The 19,137-nt window shown below is 42.4% G+C and overlaps 3 protein-coding genes and 1 long non-coding RNA gene across 7 annotated transcripts; 2 read left to right on the top strand and 2 right to left on the bottom strand.

Moving 5' to 3' along the window:
- The first annotated feature begins 1,473 nt into the window (after positions 1-1,473).
- On the top strand, positions 1,474-3,618 carry LOC108657867 (uncharacterized). Of its 4 annotated transcripts, XM_089263535.1 has the most exons (6): positions 1,474-1,737; positions 1,804-2,332; positions 2,405-2,529; positions 2,614-2,858; positions 2,925-2,993; positions 3,112-3,617. In XM_089263535.1, the coding sequence occupies exons 1-6, from the start codon at positions 1,506-1,508 to the stop codon at positions 3,574-3,576; spliced, it is 1,665 nt and encodes a 554-aa protein (XP_089119661.1). In that variant the 5' UTR covers positions 1,474-1,505; the 3' UTR covers positions 3,577-3,617. The 4 variants fall into 4 exon arrangements, with proteins under 4 accessions (XP_089119661.1, XP_089119660.1, XP_089119659.1 ...); XM_089263534.1 differs by having other exon boundaries at positions 1,804-2,514; XM_089263533.1 differs by having other exon boundaries at positions 1,804-2,529.
- A 1,490-nt stretch (positions 3,619-5,108) lies between these two features.
- On the top strand, positions 5,109-8,399 carry LOC115565335 (uncharacterized). Its single transcript, XM_030390443.2, has 3 exons — positions 5,109-5,435; positions 5,495-5,641; positions 5,709-8,399. The coding sequence occupies exons 1-3, from the start codon at positions 5,225-5,227 to the stop codon at positions 8,252-8,254; spliced, it is 2,904 nt and encodes a 967-aa protein (XP_030246303.2). The 5' UTR covers positions 5,109-5,224; the 3' UTR covers positions 8,255-8,399.
- A 190-nt stretch (positions 8,400-8,589) lies between these two features.
- LOC115564956 (uncharacterized) lies at positions 8,590-10,103 on the bottom strand. The gene is made up of 3 exons (XM_030389848.2): positions 9,624-10,103; positions 9,411-9,569; positions 8,590-9,341 (listed from the first exon to the last, which is right to left on the bottom strand). The coding sequence occupies exons 1-3, from the start codon at positions 9,970-9,972 to the stop codon at positions 8,626-8,628; spliced, it is 1,224 nt and encodes a 407-aa protein (XP_030245708.1). The 5' UTR covers positions 9,973-10,103; the 3' UTR covers positions 8,590-8,625.
- Positions 10,104-11,412: 1,309 nt separating this feature from the next.
- On the bottom strand, positions 11,413-13,312 carry LOC149090534 (uncharacterized). The gene is made up of 5 exons (XR_016197407.1): positions 12,790-13,312; positions 12,156-12,245; positions 12,023-12,087; positions 11,674-11,963; positions 11,413-11,613 (listed from the first exon to the last, which is right to left on the bottom strand). It is a non-coding gene; the product is annotated as an uncharacterized LOC149090534 (long non-coding RNA).
- Between the last annotated feature and the right edge of the window lie 5,825 nt (positions 13,313-19,137).

The following is a 19,137-nucleotide window of genomic DNA, read 5'->3' as shown; positions in this document are numbered from 1 at the left end:
ATTGGACAAAAGCTTCTTTATTTTTTTAGAACTTGAAATTGAAAACAAAAAATCGTATACATATATATATTTTTTTTCTTTACCAATTTTAATTACTCTTAGCCATATTTTCCCTTCTTTTTTTTGGCTCATGTAAATATTCAATCTACTTGCTAAATTTTTACGATTATTCATTATACATAGTAATACAGTCTTAGTTAAAATTTCGCAAATGATTTAAATGTTTTTTTTTTTTTAATTTTTTATTTTTTATTAAATTTTGAATCTAGATATTATTAAAAATATATATGTATAAAAATATATTTTTATATTCTTGATTGTGTTGATAAACTAAGTTGATAAAGTCCAACACATCTGTCCGTCCATGTGAGCGCAGAGTAACAAAGATTTTAAATTTTTAGGCATAAGTATATAACTTTGTGCTCTCCAGCTAAACTCATTGCTGGCCATTTAACATATGCTCCGTTGATCAATATTTTCGCATTGGACTCTATAATTATTCTACTCACTTTTGTAGGTTTACTATATTCATATTATATATTTGACATCTTCATAGTTTAATATATTCATAGCACATTAACCACTGTGCGTGGCCCCAGCATTTGGTAACTTGATCTTTGTTTGAACTCTAGCCCCATCAAACTGTGCGCTAGACAACTTAATTGTTCTTTATAGTTGTTAATTAGGGGCAATAAAGTTTCAAATAACTATTTCAATGTAATTAGGCAGGCAGGAAATAACCCGAAAAAAGGAGTGAAAAGTATGTACAATTTTTATCAACAAAATGATATAATTTTCATAAGAATAACAAAAAGGACTTGTAACTTGGCATAAATGAACATTTAAAAATGGCGCTTAAAGATAAATATTTATTTAAATTGAAAAGCTCCCTTTAAAATGAGGAAAATCTATGAATACGGCTAAACACACAACATTTTTAAACCATTAAAAGGTATGAAAGTTATTAAACTGTCATACTCTTTGCTTTGTTAAGATATGTTTTAAGCAGCGCTCGTTGTGGACGTCAGCAGATGCGAGATGCTGCGCACTGCTTGCTGAACTGCTTGCGGAGCTGTCAGGCCAGCAAGCAGCTCAAGCAGAGTAAAGCAGTAATGCAAACTGAAGTGCAGCCGAAGAAATACATTGCACTTATAACTCAATTTAAAGTTAATTAGTTGACATTGATAGCTTAATTAATTTAGTTAGCCACCAGCCGGAGGTTACAAAGAACGGTGCAAAGGTACAAGAATGCTGTGTCTGGCGCCAGCCTTTTGTTGCGCTGAGTGCAGGTCAGGCACGTAAGCAACGAGATGATAAGACACCGACGTATGCCGACGTCTGCTGCGGCTGTAGCTAACATGGAGAGAGAGAGAGAGAGCGAGAGAGAGATAGAGATTGATGCGAGCCAGCAACAACAGCAGCTATGCATCTTAGGTTTCTTTCTGAGGTATAAAAAAGCGAGTGCAGGGCGAACAAAGTATATTATTGGCCCATAGACCTTCAGCATGTGGTCACAGCTCGCTTCCATTGCATTGGCACTCTGTTCGCTCAGCCTGGTCGCTGCGCAGCGCTGTGTGGATCAGGTGCACCACGAGCAGCAAGCACTGAGCCCACGCGTCGACTACGCTGCCTGCGGCCCAGCTGTGTGCGCCACGGACGGCTACTGCTACCGTTTGTTCCACAACATTTGCTACCTGAACGCTTTCAATGTGCGTTTGCTGTTCGCTGGCCAACGGGGTGAGTCTCCTGCTAGTAATAACCCGACAGAAGCTCACTGATCTTTAATCCAAAAATATTCTTTAGCACTTGTGCAGGCTGACATACGACATTGCTTGCCAGAGCCGAGGTGGCTCGACTACAACACACCCTACGATCCACGATTGCCGGGCAGCTCCTATGTGAATGCAGGTGCCTATGAGACACCCTATCTATATGAATCCGAGGACCTCGAACCAAGCTACCCCAGATCGTATGCTCCCTATCTCTACTACAAGGCGCAGGACACATATTCGCCGATCAACGGATTTTATTATAGGAATATGCGTGAATATGTGACTCAACGTAAACCGAAGCCATCGACTTCCTACAGAAAACCTAAAGCGAAGTGCACAACAACAGCATCACCAATAACTGCATCCACAACAGTATCATCCACACCACTATCTACAACAACAGCATCCACAACACCTACAACAACATCATCTACAACCGCATCATCCACATTAGCAACATCCACAACAACAGCCTCTACAGCAGCGCCATCCACAACATCCACTACAGTTGCAACAACAACACCATCTACAACATCCACAACAACAGCTTCTACAACAACTCCATCTACAACATCCACAACAGTTTCAACAACAACACCATCCACAACATCCACAACAGTTTCAACAACAACACCATCTACAACATCCACAACAACATCTTCTACAACAACTCCATCTACAACATCCACAACAGCAGCCTCTACAACAACAGCTTCCACATCAACAGTTTCTACAACAACACCTTCCACAACATCGCCTTCCACAACATCCACAACAACACCTTCCACAACATCCACAACAACGCCTTCCACAACACCCATCACAATAGCATCCACAACACCATCCACAACTACAGTGACCACAACAACAGCATCGACAACACCACCCACCACAATAGCATCCACACCGCCAACTACAACAATTTTAAGCCTATTGCAATCTGCAGCAGGTGCTGCACAGTCCCCAATACCATCCACAACGAATTTGCCAGATATTTTAAGCACCACACAATCAACGACCGCAACAACAGCAACGAGCCCACAAACCACTTTGACGACCAGCTCTTCAGTTACAACAGCATCCACAGTAAATACTACAGTAGCAACCACAATAGCATCCACAATAACATCCACAATTAATTTCGTATTACAGTCGAGCACGCCTCCAGCGACAACAGCATCTACAGCAGCACCCACTACCGCCAGCATCGACTTGGATGACGTAAGTAGTGCAGCTAGTGTAATATTACAGCAACTTGTACACGTAATACCACGTGTGTCTGGTATATAATTCAACACTCGATAATCTCTACTCCATATGTATATTTTCTTTCGAGTAGAACACTCTGGTTTCTCTGGTCTTCACAATGCCCAATGGCCGGGTCTTTAGACTCTCAATGGCCTCGCAGATAACCGACCCAACAACGGGCAATAAGACATGCGCCGAGGAGACGCAGCTAGAGCTTCGATACAGGGGCATATCGGAGCCGCTGAGGTTCACTGGATGCATCTACAACAACTCGACACGAAATGGAACGAGCTACGGCACCACAACGACCCGCAGACCAACGCCTAAGCCCTACTACAGCCCAAGCAGATCGGTTGACTACAGGCCCGTTGGCTACCTATACAGCATTACTTATGGCTCTGCCTATGAGGCACCCTACGCATCCGGTCCTGCACCACCTCAATATAGAGCGGACCCTGCACCTCCTCGCTATGGCTATGGACCGCGCCCTGGTAATACCAGGTTTAGGGTTCATGCCAGCGCGTCTGCTTCAGCAGATCTCCCATATTATGACTAACATCAATATCTACGGTACTCGACCTCATTATAATCAATAAGACTTACTATTTGTACACCCTGCATATATGTATATAAATAAATAAATACATTTTTGATACCTAAGCAACTTCTTTGACACCTGATACGTGAGATATGCCATTGAGCATACTTAGAGACCTACCTCAACGATATTGTCATAAGCCATACGACTTGCATAATTGCATACCGCACATAGCTATAGAGGTAAATATATGTATGTGTACATGAATATTTGAAATGCGACACTTGATACCGCAGGTATTTCGAATTTGTGGATATTTCAAAAGTTTTTTGTGATTGCCTTTTCTGTATGATTACTCTTCAGGTCTTAGGGACTTACAACTGGTCTTGAATGTTTAAAGTATTACACAAAGTATTCTGCATTCAACGATCTCATCATAAATAATTTGAATTTCTTTCTATTTATTATATATATACATATATCAAGATGTATTTAAATTTCTTATTTCCTTGACACTTGTTGTCGGAGGTATTCATGGGTGTTTGAAGGCCTTATATGATTGAAATGCATCATCAAAGTGTAGATAACTTGTATTGTTTTTTCCTTAGACTCATCAGATAAGAAAACTGAAGTATTTTACTTAGCCATTGAGTAAAGACCTACCTCAATGGTATTATACAGTTTTATTGTATATTGTATTCATTACATATCAAAATATCGTAGCATGCCAAATTTTTGGACACTTGATACGAAAAGTGCTTTATCATCAAGATTTGTCCAGCATTTTTTTGCTTTCCAGCTTATGGTGAAAAAGTGTTAAGTGATACGATTGAACCACTATCAAGAGTATTTATCAGGCAGAATTTCTATACATAAGTCAACCCTTATATTCCTGCAAGCAAGCTATTTGACTCTTGATATCAGAATCTATGAACTTATATGATGACTTTTCTCTTGTGTATTTCCATACTTAAACTTAGCTCAATCTAAGCAATCTCTGACATTTGGCTTTCCAGTTTTGGATTTTTTAGATCGTACTCGATTTGATAACCAAACTAATCCAAAAGGAATTGAGGTCGGTAAATCACAAGAGCTTGGCATTTTCATTCTACGAGTAAATTGACCTTGACCATTTCATTTGATCGGTATTCGAGTGTTATTATTAAGCTTAAATTTGATTGGATCATCATAAATAATATTGAATGAGTGTGCGCACTCTTTGGCTATCTGTTGACCTTGAGAAATTGTCTTTGGTATCGTCATGCGCTGCGTGCTTGCTTTGTTAATCATTATCGTATTCGTAATTTGCAAAATGTTCTCTGAGCAACAACAAAAACTAATTAATTCACAAAATTTCCCATGGCGCAAAGTTTACGTTTAACACGAATAGCACTGATATAAGTACAGCTCGTCTTATTTCATAAGCTAACAATAACAAAATAAAAAGTATGTAATAAAAAGTAACACAAAAAACTTAAAAAACTTAACGTCTGGCTTCTAGCTAGAAGCGTTGATATAATTAATTACAGAAACAGACCTCCAGACACGTAGACATTGCTATGATATGAGGGCATGTGGCACAAGTCCACGACAGGTTGTCATCGTCATATAAAAAGTGCAGCCTTTTCGAGGCTAAGCCATAGTCGGACTGAGGATTGTCCACAATATGCACGCGTTCTATTTGTTTGGATTGACGCTAGTCACAGGCGCCTGGAGCTGGGGCTATGGCGGGCCCGACTATTACGGCGCCCAGTGCGACCATTTGCAGTGCTCGGATGTCAAGGAGGAGGTCTGCGCTAAGATCGAGGGCGGACATCAGCGGGCGACCTTCGATAATGCCTGCGAGGCCCAGCGCTATAGCTGCCTAACGGGAAATTGTGTGTGCCACAAGGAATAACGTACGATTCGTCGACTATAATATTTGTTATCTCTTCAGATTGGCGCATACTGTACGAGGGTCCCTGCGACTGCCCCGTCAAGTGTCCACTGACGTGCAGTCCGATCTGTGCCACGCTGGAGAATACGCAAAAGTCGTTTCAAAATCAATGCGAAATGCAGCAATTCATATGCCACACCAGCGAACGTGAGTATCAATTGCAATCAGTCCCCTTCTCTTATCTCTAACTCCCTGCCCCACCTATTCTCTTAAGCCTGGAGATACCTGCACGAAGGGCCATGCGCAGGCGAAGAGGCCATATACTCACCACAAGCACCTTTAATGAGAGCGAATCCATCCTATCCGCTTTATCCACCTCAACATGCATATGGGCCACCTGCCTATGGATATCCTGCTTACGGACCCTATGGCTATCACCAGCCAGCTTATGGACCCCCCTTGCCAATGGCTTACCCAAACCCCTATATCTCCCAACGGGCAGCGTCTCAGCTGCAGCCTTATCACGTGTACATCTCGAGAGATGCTCTGCCCACAGAGTCAAGCGAAGCATTCGGAACGACGACAGCCAAACCGGCGGATGAAGTCTCAACTGAGCTATCGAAGAGTGAAACAGATGAAAGTTCTTCCTCCGATGCGACATCCGATCCTAGTCCGCTCAATGAGGAGAAACAGGTTTTAATACAAAGCTTAAGGAAAGAAATCAATGATGATGCTATCCAAGGGAATACAACTACTTCTTCTGCTTCTGAATACAATTCGCCAACAGAAGCAGCCGTAAGTTCAGATGGAGCTGCAGACAAAAAGGCATATGATCCATACTCTCAAGAAACAACTACTGAATCGACTGAGAGCTCGACGTCAGACTCATCATCGGACTCTACATCAGAGCCACAAGTCCAAAGCTTAAGCAGAGCAGCAGCTGTAGACCAGGAAATAGTAGGTAGCTCCCCACAAGAAACAGATTCCACAAACGCATATCCGACTTATCCGGCTGTAGACAAAAAGGCATCTGACTCATACTCACAGGAAACGACTACTGAATCGAATGAGAGCTCGACATCGGACTCTACATCAGAGCCACAAGTCCAAAACTTAAGCAGAGCTGCAGCTGTAGACCAGGAAATAGTAGATAGCTCCCCACAAGAAACAGATTCCACAAACGCATATCCGACCTATGGGGCTGCGGACAAAAAGGCATCTGACCCATACTATCAAGAAACGACTACTGAATCGACTGAGAGCTCGACATCGGACTCTACCTCGAACTCTACATCAGAGCCACAAGTCCAAAGCTTAAGCAGAGCTGCAGCTATAGACCAGGAAATAGTAGATAGCTCCCCACAAGAAACAGATTCCACAAACGCATATCAGACTTATCCGGCTGAAGACAAAAAGGCATCTGACCCATACTCACAGGAAACAGCTACTGAATCGAATGAGAGCTCGACATCGGACCCTACTTCGGACTCTACATCAGAGCCACAAGTCCAAAGCTTAAGCAGAGCTGCAGCTGTAGACCAGGAAATAGTAGACAGCTCCCCACAAGAAACAGATTCCACAAACGCATATCAGACTTATCCGGCTGAAGACAAAAAGGCATCTGACCCATACTCACAGGAAACAACTACTGAATCGAATGAGAGCTCGACATCGGACTCTACATCAGAGCCACAAGTCCAAAGCTTAAGCAGAGCTGCAGCTGTAGACCAAGAAATAGTAGACAGCTCCCCACAAGAAACAGATTCCACAAACGCATATCCGACTTATCCGGCTGCGGACAAAAAGGCATCTGACCCATACTCACAGGAAACGACTACTGAATCGAATGAGAGCTCGACGTCGGACCCTACTTCGGACTCAACATCAGAGCCACAAGTCCAAAACTTAAGCAGAGCTGCAGCTGTAGACCAGGAAATAGTAGATAGCTCCCCACAAGAAACAGATTCCACAAACGCATATCCGACTTATCCGGCTGAAGACAAAAAGGCATCTGACCCATACTCACAGGAAACGACTACTGAATCGAATGAGAGCTCGACGTCGGACCCTACTTCGGACTCAACATCAGAGCCACAAGTCCAAAACTTAAGCAGAGCTGCAGCTGTAGACCAGGAAATAGTAGATAGCTCCCCACAAGAAACAGATTCCACAAACGCATATCAGACTTATCCGGCTGAAGACAAAAAGGCATCTGACCCATACTCACAGGAAACGACTACTGAATCGAATGAGAGCTCGACATCGGACTCAACGTCAGAGCCACAAGTCCAAAGCTTAAGCAGAGCTGCAGCTGTAGACCAGGAAATAGTAGATAGCTCCCCACAAGAAACAGATTCCACAAACGCATATCCGACCTATGGGGCTGCGGACAAAACGGCATCTGACCCATACTCACAGGAAACGACTCCTGAATCGAATGAGAGCTCGACATCGGACCCTACTTCGGACTCAACATCAGAGCCACAAGTCCAAAACATGAGCAGAGCAGCAGCTGTAGACCAGGAAATAGTAGATAGCTCCCCACAATATGCGGAGGATGCCAACGATTCAACTCCGGATTCAACAGCATCTCCAGGCGACTTAGTTATAACGAACGTAGATGTCAAGGAACAAGTACGAAATGTCGACGAAGCTACCGCAAACAATGCGACTGCTAACCAAGTGATTGTGCAAGTGTCCGAGAAGGATGACGTCCAAACGATTAAGATCAATAACTCAAATACGAATCCAAACCCGACATACATATTTGTGTTCCTCTCCAAGAGTTCAGCGCAAAAGGTTGATATACAAAAGAACTGAATGGACTGCAAACTATGAGATTCTCTGCGATGCCAAAGCAATTTACTAAACCCAAACGATTCATAAGACTAAAAACTTGACTATATTAGATATTAAGAAGCTTAAAATAACGAAAACTTTAATAAAATATCATTTTTTACAATTATACCAACGATGATGATGGGATCTGTTGTAGATGTCTTCCACTTGTTACACAATTCACAATGCTCTGAGCTCGAATTTTTCATGGGCTCAGTATGTAAACGGTGCTTGCTTGGGTCTGCTGAGTATATATTTATCTATAGCTATTGCTATTGTAGCTCCCACTTCGTAATAATGAAATAGTCAAGAGGCGATTCAAGATTTCTATGGACGTTTATTAACACTGCGGATCACTTTTTGACAACATCTGGCTTAGGATGAGGCTTAACAAGCGCAGGTTTCGGGGTAGTGCTAGAGCCATGAGATTGGAATTCTGTTGCATTGTGAGCCACTGCCACGATTGCCTTAGTGGGGCTGGTGGATGCTGCGGGTAGGGCGGTGCCAATAATGCTGTCGATAAAAGTAGCAGCGGTGCTGCTGGTGGTGGTGGTAGAGGTGGTGCCGTAGGGCATATACAAGAATTTGATTTCCTCTCGCTGAGTGCTCGTAGTTGTTGGCTTTGGTGTTGTTGTTGTTGTAGTGGTGGTAGTGGTGGTGGTGGTAGTAGTGCTAGGCGGCGTATCCGTAACAGTGCCCACACCAGGCACATACAGCGAGAGACTCGAGTCGGTAATGGCGCCGTAATTATGTCCCACATCGGGTATATTGTAGACGCTGTAGGCATCGATGGCACGCGAGACGGAAACACCGGCATTGTCCCTGAAATGGTGGAACTGCATGGGCTCCGGCGTGGTGGTTGTAGTGGTGCTAGTGGTGCTGCTTGTTGTGGACGTGCTGCTCGATTTATTAGCCAGCATATAGTAGGTCTCCTTGCCCCGATTCGGCGTCGCTGCTGTTGTAGAGTTGATCCTATGGCGGCGCTTGCCGTGCTTGCGCCTGCTCTTGCTTGAGGACTTTGACTTGGTTCTGGGCTGGCGACAGGGTCCCTTGTTCAGAATATGCATGACTAGAATGAGATATGACAGTTGAAAAAGGGGTTCCTTCGCTCGCTCATCCAATCCATTGTGCTATTCACCTTGCTTGGTCAGGCAGCCGCGTCGATGCGCCTCGCACTCGTTCGCAAAGGTCACAGCCGGCTCATTGTTGGCTGCCGCACAGACGGGCGCATAAACTGTCGTACAGCGTACAGTGTCGCACTGGGGCAAGCAGCGCTCCAGCTCGATGGGCTCCAGCTCTGCGTGAAGACATCATATACATACATTCATATGGCAGCCCTTCTGTCACTTACCTATGCCGTACTGAAAGAGTAGCTTCATGTTGGCCGCCTCCAGCTTGCAGTCGTTTTCAAAGTAGAAGTAGCTGCTGCCATTGGTCGCGCACACCGGCTGTCCGCCCGACCCGCACTTGGGCTGGTAGTCCACATACTGAAACTGAAAGTTACCCGGCTGCTGTTCGTTACCCTCTCCCAACATCTTGTCATACTCGGCGTTGCCATACTGGGCATCGTTGTAGCGCCAGTCGATCGGAGCCGGCAGTGCTGCACCTGCTCCAAGTGTGGTGGCCGCCACAGTTAGTAGATTTAGGAGTTGAACTCCTACCACTGCTCTCCAAAAGTTACCCCTGAGCCGTTTCATCATTTCAGTTCTTACTGCTCAGTCAGCGGCAGCCCCATTCAGCTTTATACTCTGATCCGTAACGTTAGGTCTCAGCTTATCTGCATTACGACGTGTCGATATGCGCAGCTCGCATCAATGCGATTCTCTACTCCACATTCTCTGAATGACTGAGCCAAGATTGCCGACCAACGGGGCCAATGTACGCCAACCAGTTGGCCAGAGATAAAGCCCGTGCACGTATCTCTCCAGTTCGATGTGCTCCAGCATAGCTATGCTCAGTAGTAAAGGCTAGACCTGAGTCCATAATGTCTCCTGTTGCTGTCATGGATTAGACAAAGCTCTAGCTACTTTCGATAGTAGTTCCATTTGACATTCGCTAATGAATAAATAGTTTGCTTAGATTCGACTCACACTTATGTATTGTAACTCCATTTCAGTATTCAAAACTTTACAAGTTTTTCTTAAGCTTTTGTAAGAAGTGAAGAAACTAGCTAAAATTTCTGTATTCTTTCCCCTTCCACACTTTAAGCTTTTGCAAGCTTTACTTTTAGCTCCGACTCGCTCTGGTCTTTCGCCAAGCTAAGCTTTAAAAGCTTTCGGGTGGTGAAAAGCTCTCTGTGCGCGTGTGCCATAAACCAATTTGCTATAATTCTCATCAAGCAAACTTATTTTTCGTTCTTAATGACATAAATTAATTGAATTGGTTTTCAATAAATCAAAAACTTGAGATGGGGTGTAGCTGATATCGCGATGCTCTGTCAAGCTGCTAAATTTTAGATGATTTGCTACACCTCCAAGAGGAGTAGAAGCTGTCAATGTTTCTATTAATATGCACTTGTCTTTAGATCTATTTATGGAACTTTTTGGATCTATTTATGGAATTTTATTTTTTCAATCTGTTTATGGATATATCTATGAATCTATGGATTCATTCATTATTTATGGATCTGTCTGAGGATATCTCATGAGAACCATCTATTGATCTATGAATTTATCTACGAGTCTATGGATCTCTGTGGATTTTTCTATGGATTAATCTACTGATCTATCTATGGATCCCTCGTTGAGTCAATCTATGAATATATGAATCTATCTTTGATTTTATCTATGAATCTATGGATCTATTAATCAAGACCCATGGGTGTCGTTGCACCTATGAGAAAAATAAACATAGTTTAACATATATGTAAGTATTTCTATCAGCTATAGCTTTACTGGTTTGCTTAAGGATGTCTACAAGGCGAGGACATCCATAGTTCTATATTGAGAGAAACCAAAATGCTTCCTTCTATACTTTATGGACCAGCATCGCAATTGCGTATAAGCCTTAAATTATATTAAGCTAATTAACTGGAAAACCCCGATTGGCTTGATTCGATGTGACATTATCGAAACATTACACGTTAATCTACATATGTTGTTCGCTTTTCGCTGTTGATGGTAATGAAATTTTGAATTGAGTACAATAATATGCAGGCATTTTATTTCGCATTTTCATAAAATATTTTATGAAGTAGCACTTAGTACAACAATGTTCTATGTATCTAACTGAGCGCGAGCTGCGCGTACTCTGAGTGCAGATATTCACGAAGCCAAACAAGGCATTACGACTTCACTTCAGGCAGGTGCGAGGTGTTGCGAGTATCGTGGTACCGCTCAGATCTGTGGAAGACAATCATGAATCTGCTTCTACATAGGTATATACACAAAGAGTTTACTTACCGGAACGTGTATAGGCAGACAACGTTCGAGTGTAATGGGCGTGCAAGATTTGGTTTTTTCGTATATTGCAGGCAGTTTACATTCTTTGGCAGTTCAAGTTATGATTTATATACATATAAATATTTATATTTGTGGATATCGATGTTAGTATATATCCATATTGATGTCTATAACATTTATATGTAGGTAGAGTATTTTGTAGCAAGTAATACATTCATTTATATGCAGCTCGTTTATATATAACCGACGCAAACTGCGCGACCCCAAGTCGAGGACGTGGTACCGTCGATCTAAGGGCAGTTCACATAATGTTATATCTGAATTGATCTCATTTGGACAATATACTCACTATTGCAACTAATTATTATGATGGTAAAATGAAAATTCTTTTAGCATTCAGTGTTCTAGGCAAAACTAAATTTGTATATACATATATTATTATATTCGTATATTATTTGATTTGATCTGGTTTACAGACTCACCAAGTGTTGATGCGGCTGTCGTCCTATCTCCCGCTAAGTGTGCATATGTTAAGTGTTTTAACAGGCAGGCCAAAAACAGTAATGTCGATGCTGTTGAAGAGGAGATTGTGTTTAGTCTATAGTAGTAGTCTCTCTCTCTTTCTCTCACTCCCCACTAATCTCGTTCATCTATATATATTATTTACACCGTCTTTTTTTACTCATACCCTGCTTCATTGATCATCATCTCTATTCTCATTACTTATTCCCTATATTTATCGATAGCATTCTCTTGCATCTCACTCTGCTCTCCTTCACCTCAACCCCTATTCCCACCAACCTCGCTCCATCATCACTTATTCCCTATATTTTCTATAGTTCTATTCCGACATTTCCTCTTATAGCTCTATTTCTGATCCCTACCACATCTACTAGTATAGTTGAGGAGGATTGCATATGATCATTTCTATACCTTTTTATAGAATTCTCTTCATTCTCACATAATTCAACCTCTATTAGCCCACACTCAGCTGGCTTCAACATCTACCATTGCATATTCCCTATATATTCAATACCTTTCTCACTTTCAGTCTTATCTCTTGTTCAGATAGAGTTCTACGTATAGCTTCCCTCCGCACACGCCGATGATACTCACATGAACTACTTACAAGGGCAGGAAGTGTGTATTGTTATTGGCGAATCTGATATTTTAATGATCTTTTCCCTCTGAATGGTGTGGCAGAAACATTCAGTGGGATATCCTCCGCGCAGACATCAGCATATATTAAGCAACTAACCCGACATACTAACACATTCGCAGAACTTCGGTATGTCCAGTGGTAAAATTTTGTATCCCGTTTTTCACAATTAAACACAAATCAATCAAGCAAACTCAATGATTGGTTCTTTTTTTTTTTTTTTTTTGGTTGATTTACAATTTACAACATATATAAATTGTTTTTTTTTTTTTTTTTTTTTTTTTTTCCAAAATAAACAAATTTTGATGAACCGAAATGTTGACGAAAAATGATTTTTTTTTTCGGAAAATTATTTGCTCGAAAGAAAATATATATTTTTATTTATTTATTTTCCGGTTTTTTTTTTCACTTTTAAATTTTGGGCCGAAAAATTTAGTTGTTTCCCCGAGAAGCTCTGGGGATAAACTGAAATAAATGTGAGCCGACCAGAGGCTCCTAGCCTGGGAATCACTTGCAAAGGTAACTAGATAGAAAAAAATTGGAATTTCTGGTTGCAAAGCTAACTAGATTAAGAAAATTGAAATAGTTGAGTTCTATTTTATTTAAAATTGCTGACGTGTCGATTGTAAATAAAGTTTACACAGAAACTAGGCGAGCAGCCTAAGCTCATAAAACGAATTTAAAATCAAATAATTAATTGCAGTTTGATGTAAATTGGTTTTAATCAATCAATTGAATAAATCAATTTGTACTTCGAATTATGAAAAGATTGGAATATATCTTGATTAGGATAGAAGAGCTATGAGCTATATTTAAGGCACTGAGGAGCCCAAGATTTTGCGGCTCTAAAATCGAGCACTGAGCGGGGAAGCCATTCACTTTATGGATGGGTGTGGGAAGGAGTATACTCATTATGTAATATGTCCCTTGATCCACAATATTTAGAGTTAATTCTCAGTTCTTTAGAGGCTTTCGGACAGGCAAGGCTTAATAATAATGCTAAAACTCAAATTGATGATAATGATATTATTAGTAATTGTGATGATAATGGTCTAAGTTAATCCAACAACTTTTGGCTAGCTAACGAATGAGCTCTAATGGCGCCCTGAGCTGACCTACACCGACTTGAGCTAGCCCCTTGCCCGACTCTCAACGCATCATAATCACATGTGTGCACCCAATGAAGGCGCAGAGGAAGAGGAAGAGAAACTCAGGAGCAACGCCTCAACTTATTATCGTGATAACATTAGCAACCCCCAAAAATGTAGTAAGGCGAAGAAAAAAGAAAACAGCCAATCGATCATGATTCAACGTTCGGAATTTGCGAAAGTCTCCCCAGACCCGAAAGGGGGAAAGGGGGGGCCCCACAAATTGTATGAATTATTTAAATATTGATTTATTAGTTGAAATTTTTCATCTAATTTAATAGGGTGAACGGGGCACAGAGCTGAAGCTGAAGGTGCAGAGGGGAGAGGGGAGAGTGAGGAAAGGCAGATGGGAGATGTTTTTCGGCTGTTTCAGTTTTGCAGGCAATTTATGAGAGGGGGCGGGGCGGCACGGCATATGCTGCCATATTCTACGTGTGTGGCTCAGCATGTGTGTGTGTGTGTGTGTGTTTGTGTGTTGTGGCAGAGCATAAATGGAAAATTGAAAATTAAATGTGGGAAAAAGCTGCTGAGAAGCCTTTGACAAGAGTCAGAAACATGGAAGCAAATTGTTGTTGTTGTTGTTGTTATTGTTGTTGCTTGGCTCAATGAAAACTCGTTTATTAATCTACTAGTGGTGTCTGCTACATATACATAAATACACATGTGTATGTGTGCCTCTGTGTGTGTGTGTGTGTGTGTTATGTTTGAGCTTTGACTGCTAACAAAGCACAGACGCCTTTTGCTTGGAGCAAATAGCAAAGGCTACAAATGTGCAATACCCGCACAGGACATACGCCCACGCATGTCACACACACACGCACACACACACACACACACACACACGCACACATGTGTGTGTGTGTATGCAAAGTTTATATCGCGTCCGTTTTTGCACATTAATTTACTGACCTTTTTGTGCCTTTTTGCATAGTTTTCCAACTGAGGCCCAGGCACACCCACATCTAGATGTCAGCACACCCACACTCCCACACACACACACACACACACACACAGAGAGAGAACTTGAGCTCTCGTATCTGTTTCTTCTTGTTTGCGGTTAACTGTGAACCGAGCGAGAGGCACTGACAAAACTTCTTTTCTCTATGCGTGCTACTGTGTGTGAGTGTGTGTGTGTCGATGTGTGTGTGTGAGGTTTAGCTGGCGGCTGAGGCTGCTCCTGTCCGCTCGTAACATATTACAGCGTATGATGAATGTGTGACATTTTTGCAGCTTGTTTGTTTGTTTATTGTTTGCGCTTTCTACTTTTAGTTTTGCTGTTATCCAGCAGCACACACACACACTTACACACTAACTCTCTCACACACACACAAAAGTACACACTGCAGCATAGCTAAACCAATAAAGCATTAAAAGTCTACTGTATAAATATTGCCTGCAAATCTGATACACTAGCAAATACTCAGCACATTAAATCGGGAGCATGGGAAATTCTATGGGAATTAATCAACACTGGCTACGTTCATTGCTGCTGGTTTATGTTGTAGATCGTAAGATGAAGATGCAGAATTTGGATAAGAACTTGCATTTGAAGGGATATACATATATTGCAAATATAATATGGGGCCTTTAGAATACATATATAGAACCCATTCGAGTAGTAGCAAAGAATGTAGTCTTTCTCTCCGTCTCTTTCTCTCTTTATGTACAACTGTGTTGATCTCTCGATCTCTACTGTCTTACTGATTCTTCCCCTATATTTTTCTTTCTCTCTCCTCTCTCTCTCTCCTCTCTCTCTCTCTCTCTCTCTCTCTCTCTCTCTCTCTCTCTCTGCTTCTCTACCTATTTCCGTTTATCTCTTAGTTCATATATATTGTTTCTGCCTCTGTTTCTTTACCTCTTTTTCCCTTTCCTTCTCCATCTCTGTCCCCATGTGCCTCCCGTTTTCTATCTCTCTTTCTCTTTTAGGGATATACAACGAGAGGTAGATGGAGACAGAAATAGAGAAGAAAAATCATTTTCCATTCTGTCTCTCTTTCTTTTCCTTTTTATTTGCCCTTCTCTCTCTCTCTCTCTCTTAATCTCTATCTCTCACTTTCTCCTGCTATCTATCTCAATCTGTTTTTTTATCTGTCTCTCTCTCTCTCTCTCTCTTTCTCTCTCTCTTTATCTCTATCTCTTATTTTCTCCTGTTCTCTATCTCAATCTCGTTTTTTCTCTGTTTCTCTCTCTCTCTCTGCATCAATCGCTATTCCTCCTTCTCACATTCTTCTCTCGTTTGCACTCTCTTCCTCCCTATGTCTCTTTCGCCCTCTAACCGAGTTTCCTCTTTTCCCCACTCTCCTATCCTATCGCCTCACTCCGACTACACATATTCAACATAGTACCTCTCTCCCCCTCTCTGTCTCTCTCTCTCTTTCATACTCTATTTACACAAAGAGCTCTCTCTCTCCCTCTCTCTCTCTCTCTGCCACTTCACGTAAACTCCATTGAGCTTGTACATTTATTCATGCATACAGGCTACAGCTACTTGTTATAATTCTGGATTTGAAACGGCATCTCGGCTATTCAAATGAGAAGATCCTGTGCCACATACAAAGGATGCTGGCGCATTCCGTTTGTGGCACAGGAATTGCAAATTTCACCGAGATAAATCAATTCAATCGGCCACTCCGACTGCCGTCTGGGCTCGCATGTAACTAGGCGACGACTCAATGCAAATTATGCTTGATATACAAGTGAATCTCGTGTAATGAACAGACTAAAATGAACTCATTTAATTGAACGCCCTTGACAACTGAGTGGGAGAGTGCATTAAATCAAGTCTGGCTAAAAATTGCAACTGATTCGCATTAAGGGAGCATTTTAATGCATTTACAATTGACTGTGAGCATTTCGAGTGCAATTATCGCTCAAATGTCAAACAGAATTAAGCAAATCCGAGCTCTAGAGAATAATTGACAGGCAAATTACAGGTGAAGCTGCCAGCCAACCACCCACCCACTGTGGGCAGTTACACAGCAGCTCATTAAAGCCCACACAGCGTTGATAAGGTTAGTCAAAATATGTAGACATATGCATACTATGAATACGTATATGCCTATATGCAATTGTATATACAAGCTAAATACCTCTATGCTATGAAATTGCTGTGTTGGGAGAATCAATCCACAAGAAGCATTTGGTCTGCTTTACTTAGGCCTGACTGACGTCTTTTCTGACTGAAAGAGCTGGCCTACTTTGATCATGCCATCTATTTATATGGCGAAGTGCCTAATTTTGAATATATTCTATCGTATTTTAAATGAACTAGATGTATCTCTTCACTGCATTGTCTTATTAAATGCATTGTCCTTCTTCTCTTAGTGCTGGCATTCTCATGGATTGTCGATTTGTATCGTCTAACATTGTACCCAAGTATCGATAGTTATCGATAAATATTTATTATGCTATCCACTCTGATTGCCCTCCAAGTCTACATACTTTAAGCAACCTCTAAGTGACTTCAACCAATGCCATTCCAAAGTCCTGTATTTAGCCTCAATCACAGTATGTACGGCTTAAGCACTCAAAATATCGGTATCATAGCAAGCCATGCACACCGATAAATTACCCAGAGTGCAAGTTTCGCCAGCAGCAACTGGAGCTGCGCCGCTATTGATGGGCAATGCTGTGCAATTTAAGAATTGAAGAGCCCTTCAAACGATGGGGTTTACCTGAGACAACGTCATCCGGTAGCAGCAACTGCTCTGGGCCAGAGTCGATGCTTTCCAATCGTTTACATTGCGTCTGGCGTCGGGGAGAGTTTGCGAAGGAGGCTGCTTAGCAGCCAGGGGCAGGCAAACATTTCGGTCGGACGTGGCTGCCTCGACACCGACTCACGGAGCAGAGTCGCCAAACAGAACGGAGAACTTTACTTGGAGCACAGAATGGCTCTCGCATTCGGCAGAAGCGAAAACAAAGGATTCTCAACTCGCGATGCTGAGGGAGAGAACGTTTGCCCTGGAGCACGAGCCGGCAAAGTCCTCCCCTCGGGCAGCATTCGATTCGAACCCGTCTCAAGGCCAGCGTCAAGGCAGAAGCCGTTCATATCAAGCCAAACGGAGTTCACTCAGCATTTCAGATTGTTAGCCCACATTCTTTAGCTAGAACTTAATGAAAATCATTAGCCAAACCCAATTTACGGCTACATCAATGACGACCTGGCCTAGTCTATTTGCCCTTCAAGTGTGTAGTTGGCATATGAGTGGGGCGAGGCTTGTTAGACTTTTTACAGTTCAATGCAGTAAACAACATTTGTGAGCTCTTAGCACTCGGACTGCTGGCATATTTACCGCACGAGCCTTTGTCTGCATTACTTTAATAAATTCCATTACACACGCATGCAGATGAGCATAATACTAGAGAGAGGGAGAGGAGGACAGAGAGAGAGAGAGGGAGTGAGAGTCAGATGAAGCAGAGGAGAGCATTTTACAGGACCTTGAAGCCCGAGCATGGCCAAGGCTCTTTCAGTTTTCCATAATGCGTAAGCCGTAAACTTCTCAAAGCTCTGACAGTTGCCTGTGTGTGTGCGTGCGTGCGTCTGTCTGTGTGTGTGTGTGTTGCTGCAGTCTTTGGGCTGTTGCTTCAAAAGCAGCTGCCAGCCAAAAGATAATAGAGTGAAGCAACACTCGTTCATATTTTCTATTGGCGCTGGCAGTGAAAGCGAGCACTGAAGAAAGCCAGAGCATTGCAGTTGCGCTAAATTTATTCCGGCTCAGATACGTATATGGGATATGTAGCGAAGCTCTGCTCTGCTTAACTGCAACACCAAGCGACGTATATGGGCTCACAAGGTGAAAGAGCATCTTGGTTCTGTGCAATGTCTGTCTGTCTTTCCTCAAGTCTGTTCTTCCTTCCGTACTTCCGTCCGTTTTTCTGTTTGTCCATCTAGCAGCACGTATGTCCTTTCGTCCTTCTGCTCTTCCGCCCATCTACCCGTTTAGCTTCCCTTCCGTCTATTTGTCCGTCCGTCAATCTGTTAATCTACACGCCCGTTCGACTGTCCGTCCATCTGTCATTCGTTCGCTCATCTTCCTTCCGTCCGTACATTTGTTTGCCAGTCTGCTCCTAGCCTGCCTAACCGGTCATCCTTCCTTCCGGCAGCCCTACCTCCACCCATTCGTCCTACTGTCCGTATGAGCGCAAACCAGCTTGAAT

Source organism: Drosophila navojoa, chromosome X (genome assembly GCF_054131105.1).
Source record: "Drosophila navojoa isolate 15081-1374.11 chromosome X, UAZ_NAV_1.0, whole genome shotgun sequence".
NCBI classification, from domain to species: domain Eukaryota; kingdom Metazoa; phylum Arthropoda; class Insecta; order Diptera; family Drosophilidae; genus Drosophila; species Drosophila navojoa.
The sequence above is the reverse complement of the archived record's forward strand: the minus strand, read 5'-3'. Positions and strand labels throughout refer to the sequence as shown.

Excerpts from the sequence above, each read along its gene's own strand:
- LOC115565335 (XM_030390443.2), top strand. The coding sequence starts at position 5,225 with ATGCACGCGTTCTATTTGTTTGGATTGACGCTAGTCACAGGCGCCTGG. Across the intron at positions 5,436-5,494 it reads TAGCTGCCTAACGGGAAATT|ATTGGCGCATACTGTACGAG; the intron begins GTGTGTGCCACA and ends TTATCTCTTCAG. Across the intron at positions 5,642-5,708 it reads CATATGCCACACCAGCGAAC|CCTGGAGATACCTGCACGAA; the intron begins GTGAGTATCAAT and ends TATTCTCTTAAG.
- LOC115564956 (XM_030389848.2), bottom strand. The coding sequence starts at position 9,972 with ATGATGAAACGGCTCAGGGGTAACTTTTGGAGAGCAGTGGTAGGAGTT. Across the intron at positions 9,570-9,623 it reads ACTCTTTCAGTACGGCATAG|AGCTGGAGCCCATCGAGCTG; the intron begins GTAAGTGACAGA and ends GTCTTCACGCAG. Across the intron at positions 9,342-9,410 it reads CGGCTGCCTGACCAAGCAAG|TCATGCATATTCTGAACAAG; the intron begins GTGAATAGCACA and ends ATCTCATTCTAG.
- LOC108657867 (XM_089263532.1), top strand. The coding sequence starts at position 1,506 with ATGTGGTCACAGCTCGCTTCCATTGCATTGGCACTCTGTTCGCTCAGC. Across the intron at positions 1,738-1,803 it reads GCTGTTCGCTGGCCAACGGG|CACTTGTGCAGGCTGACATA; the intron begins GTGAGTCTCCTG and ends AATATTCTTTAG. Across the intron at positions 2,994-3,111 it reads CCAGCATCGACTTGGATGAC|AACACTCTGGTTTCTCTGGT; the intron begins GTAAGTAGTGCA and ends TCTTTCGAGTAG.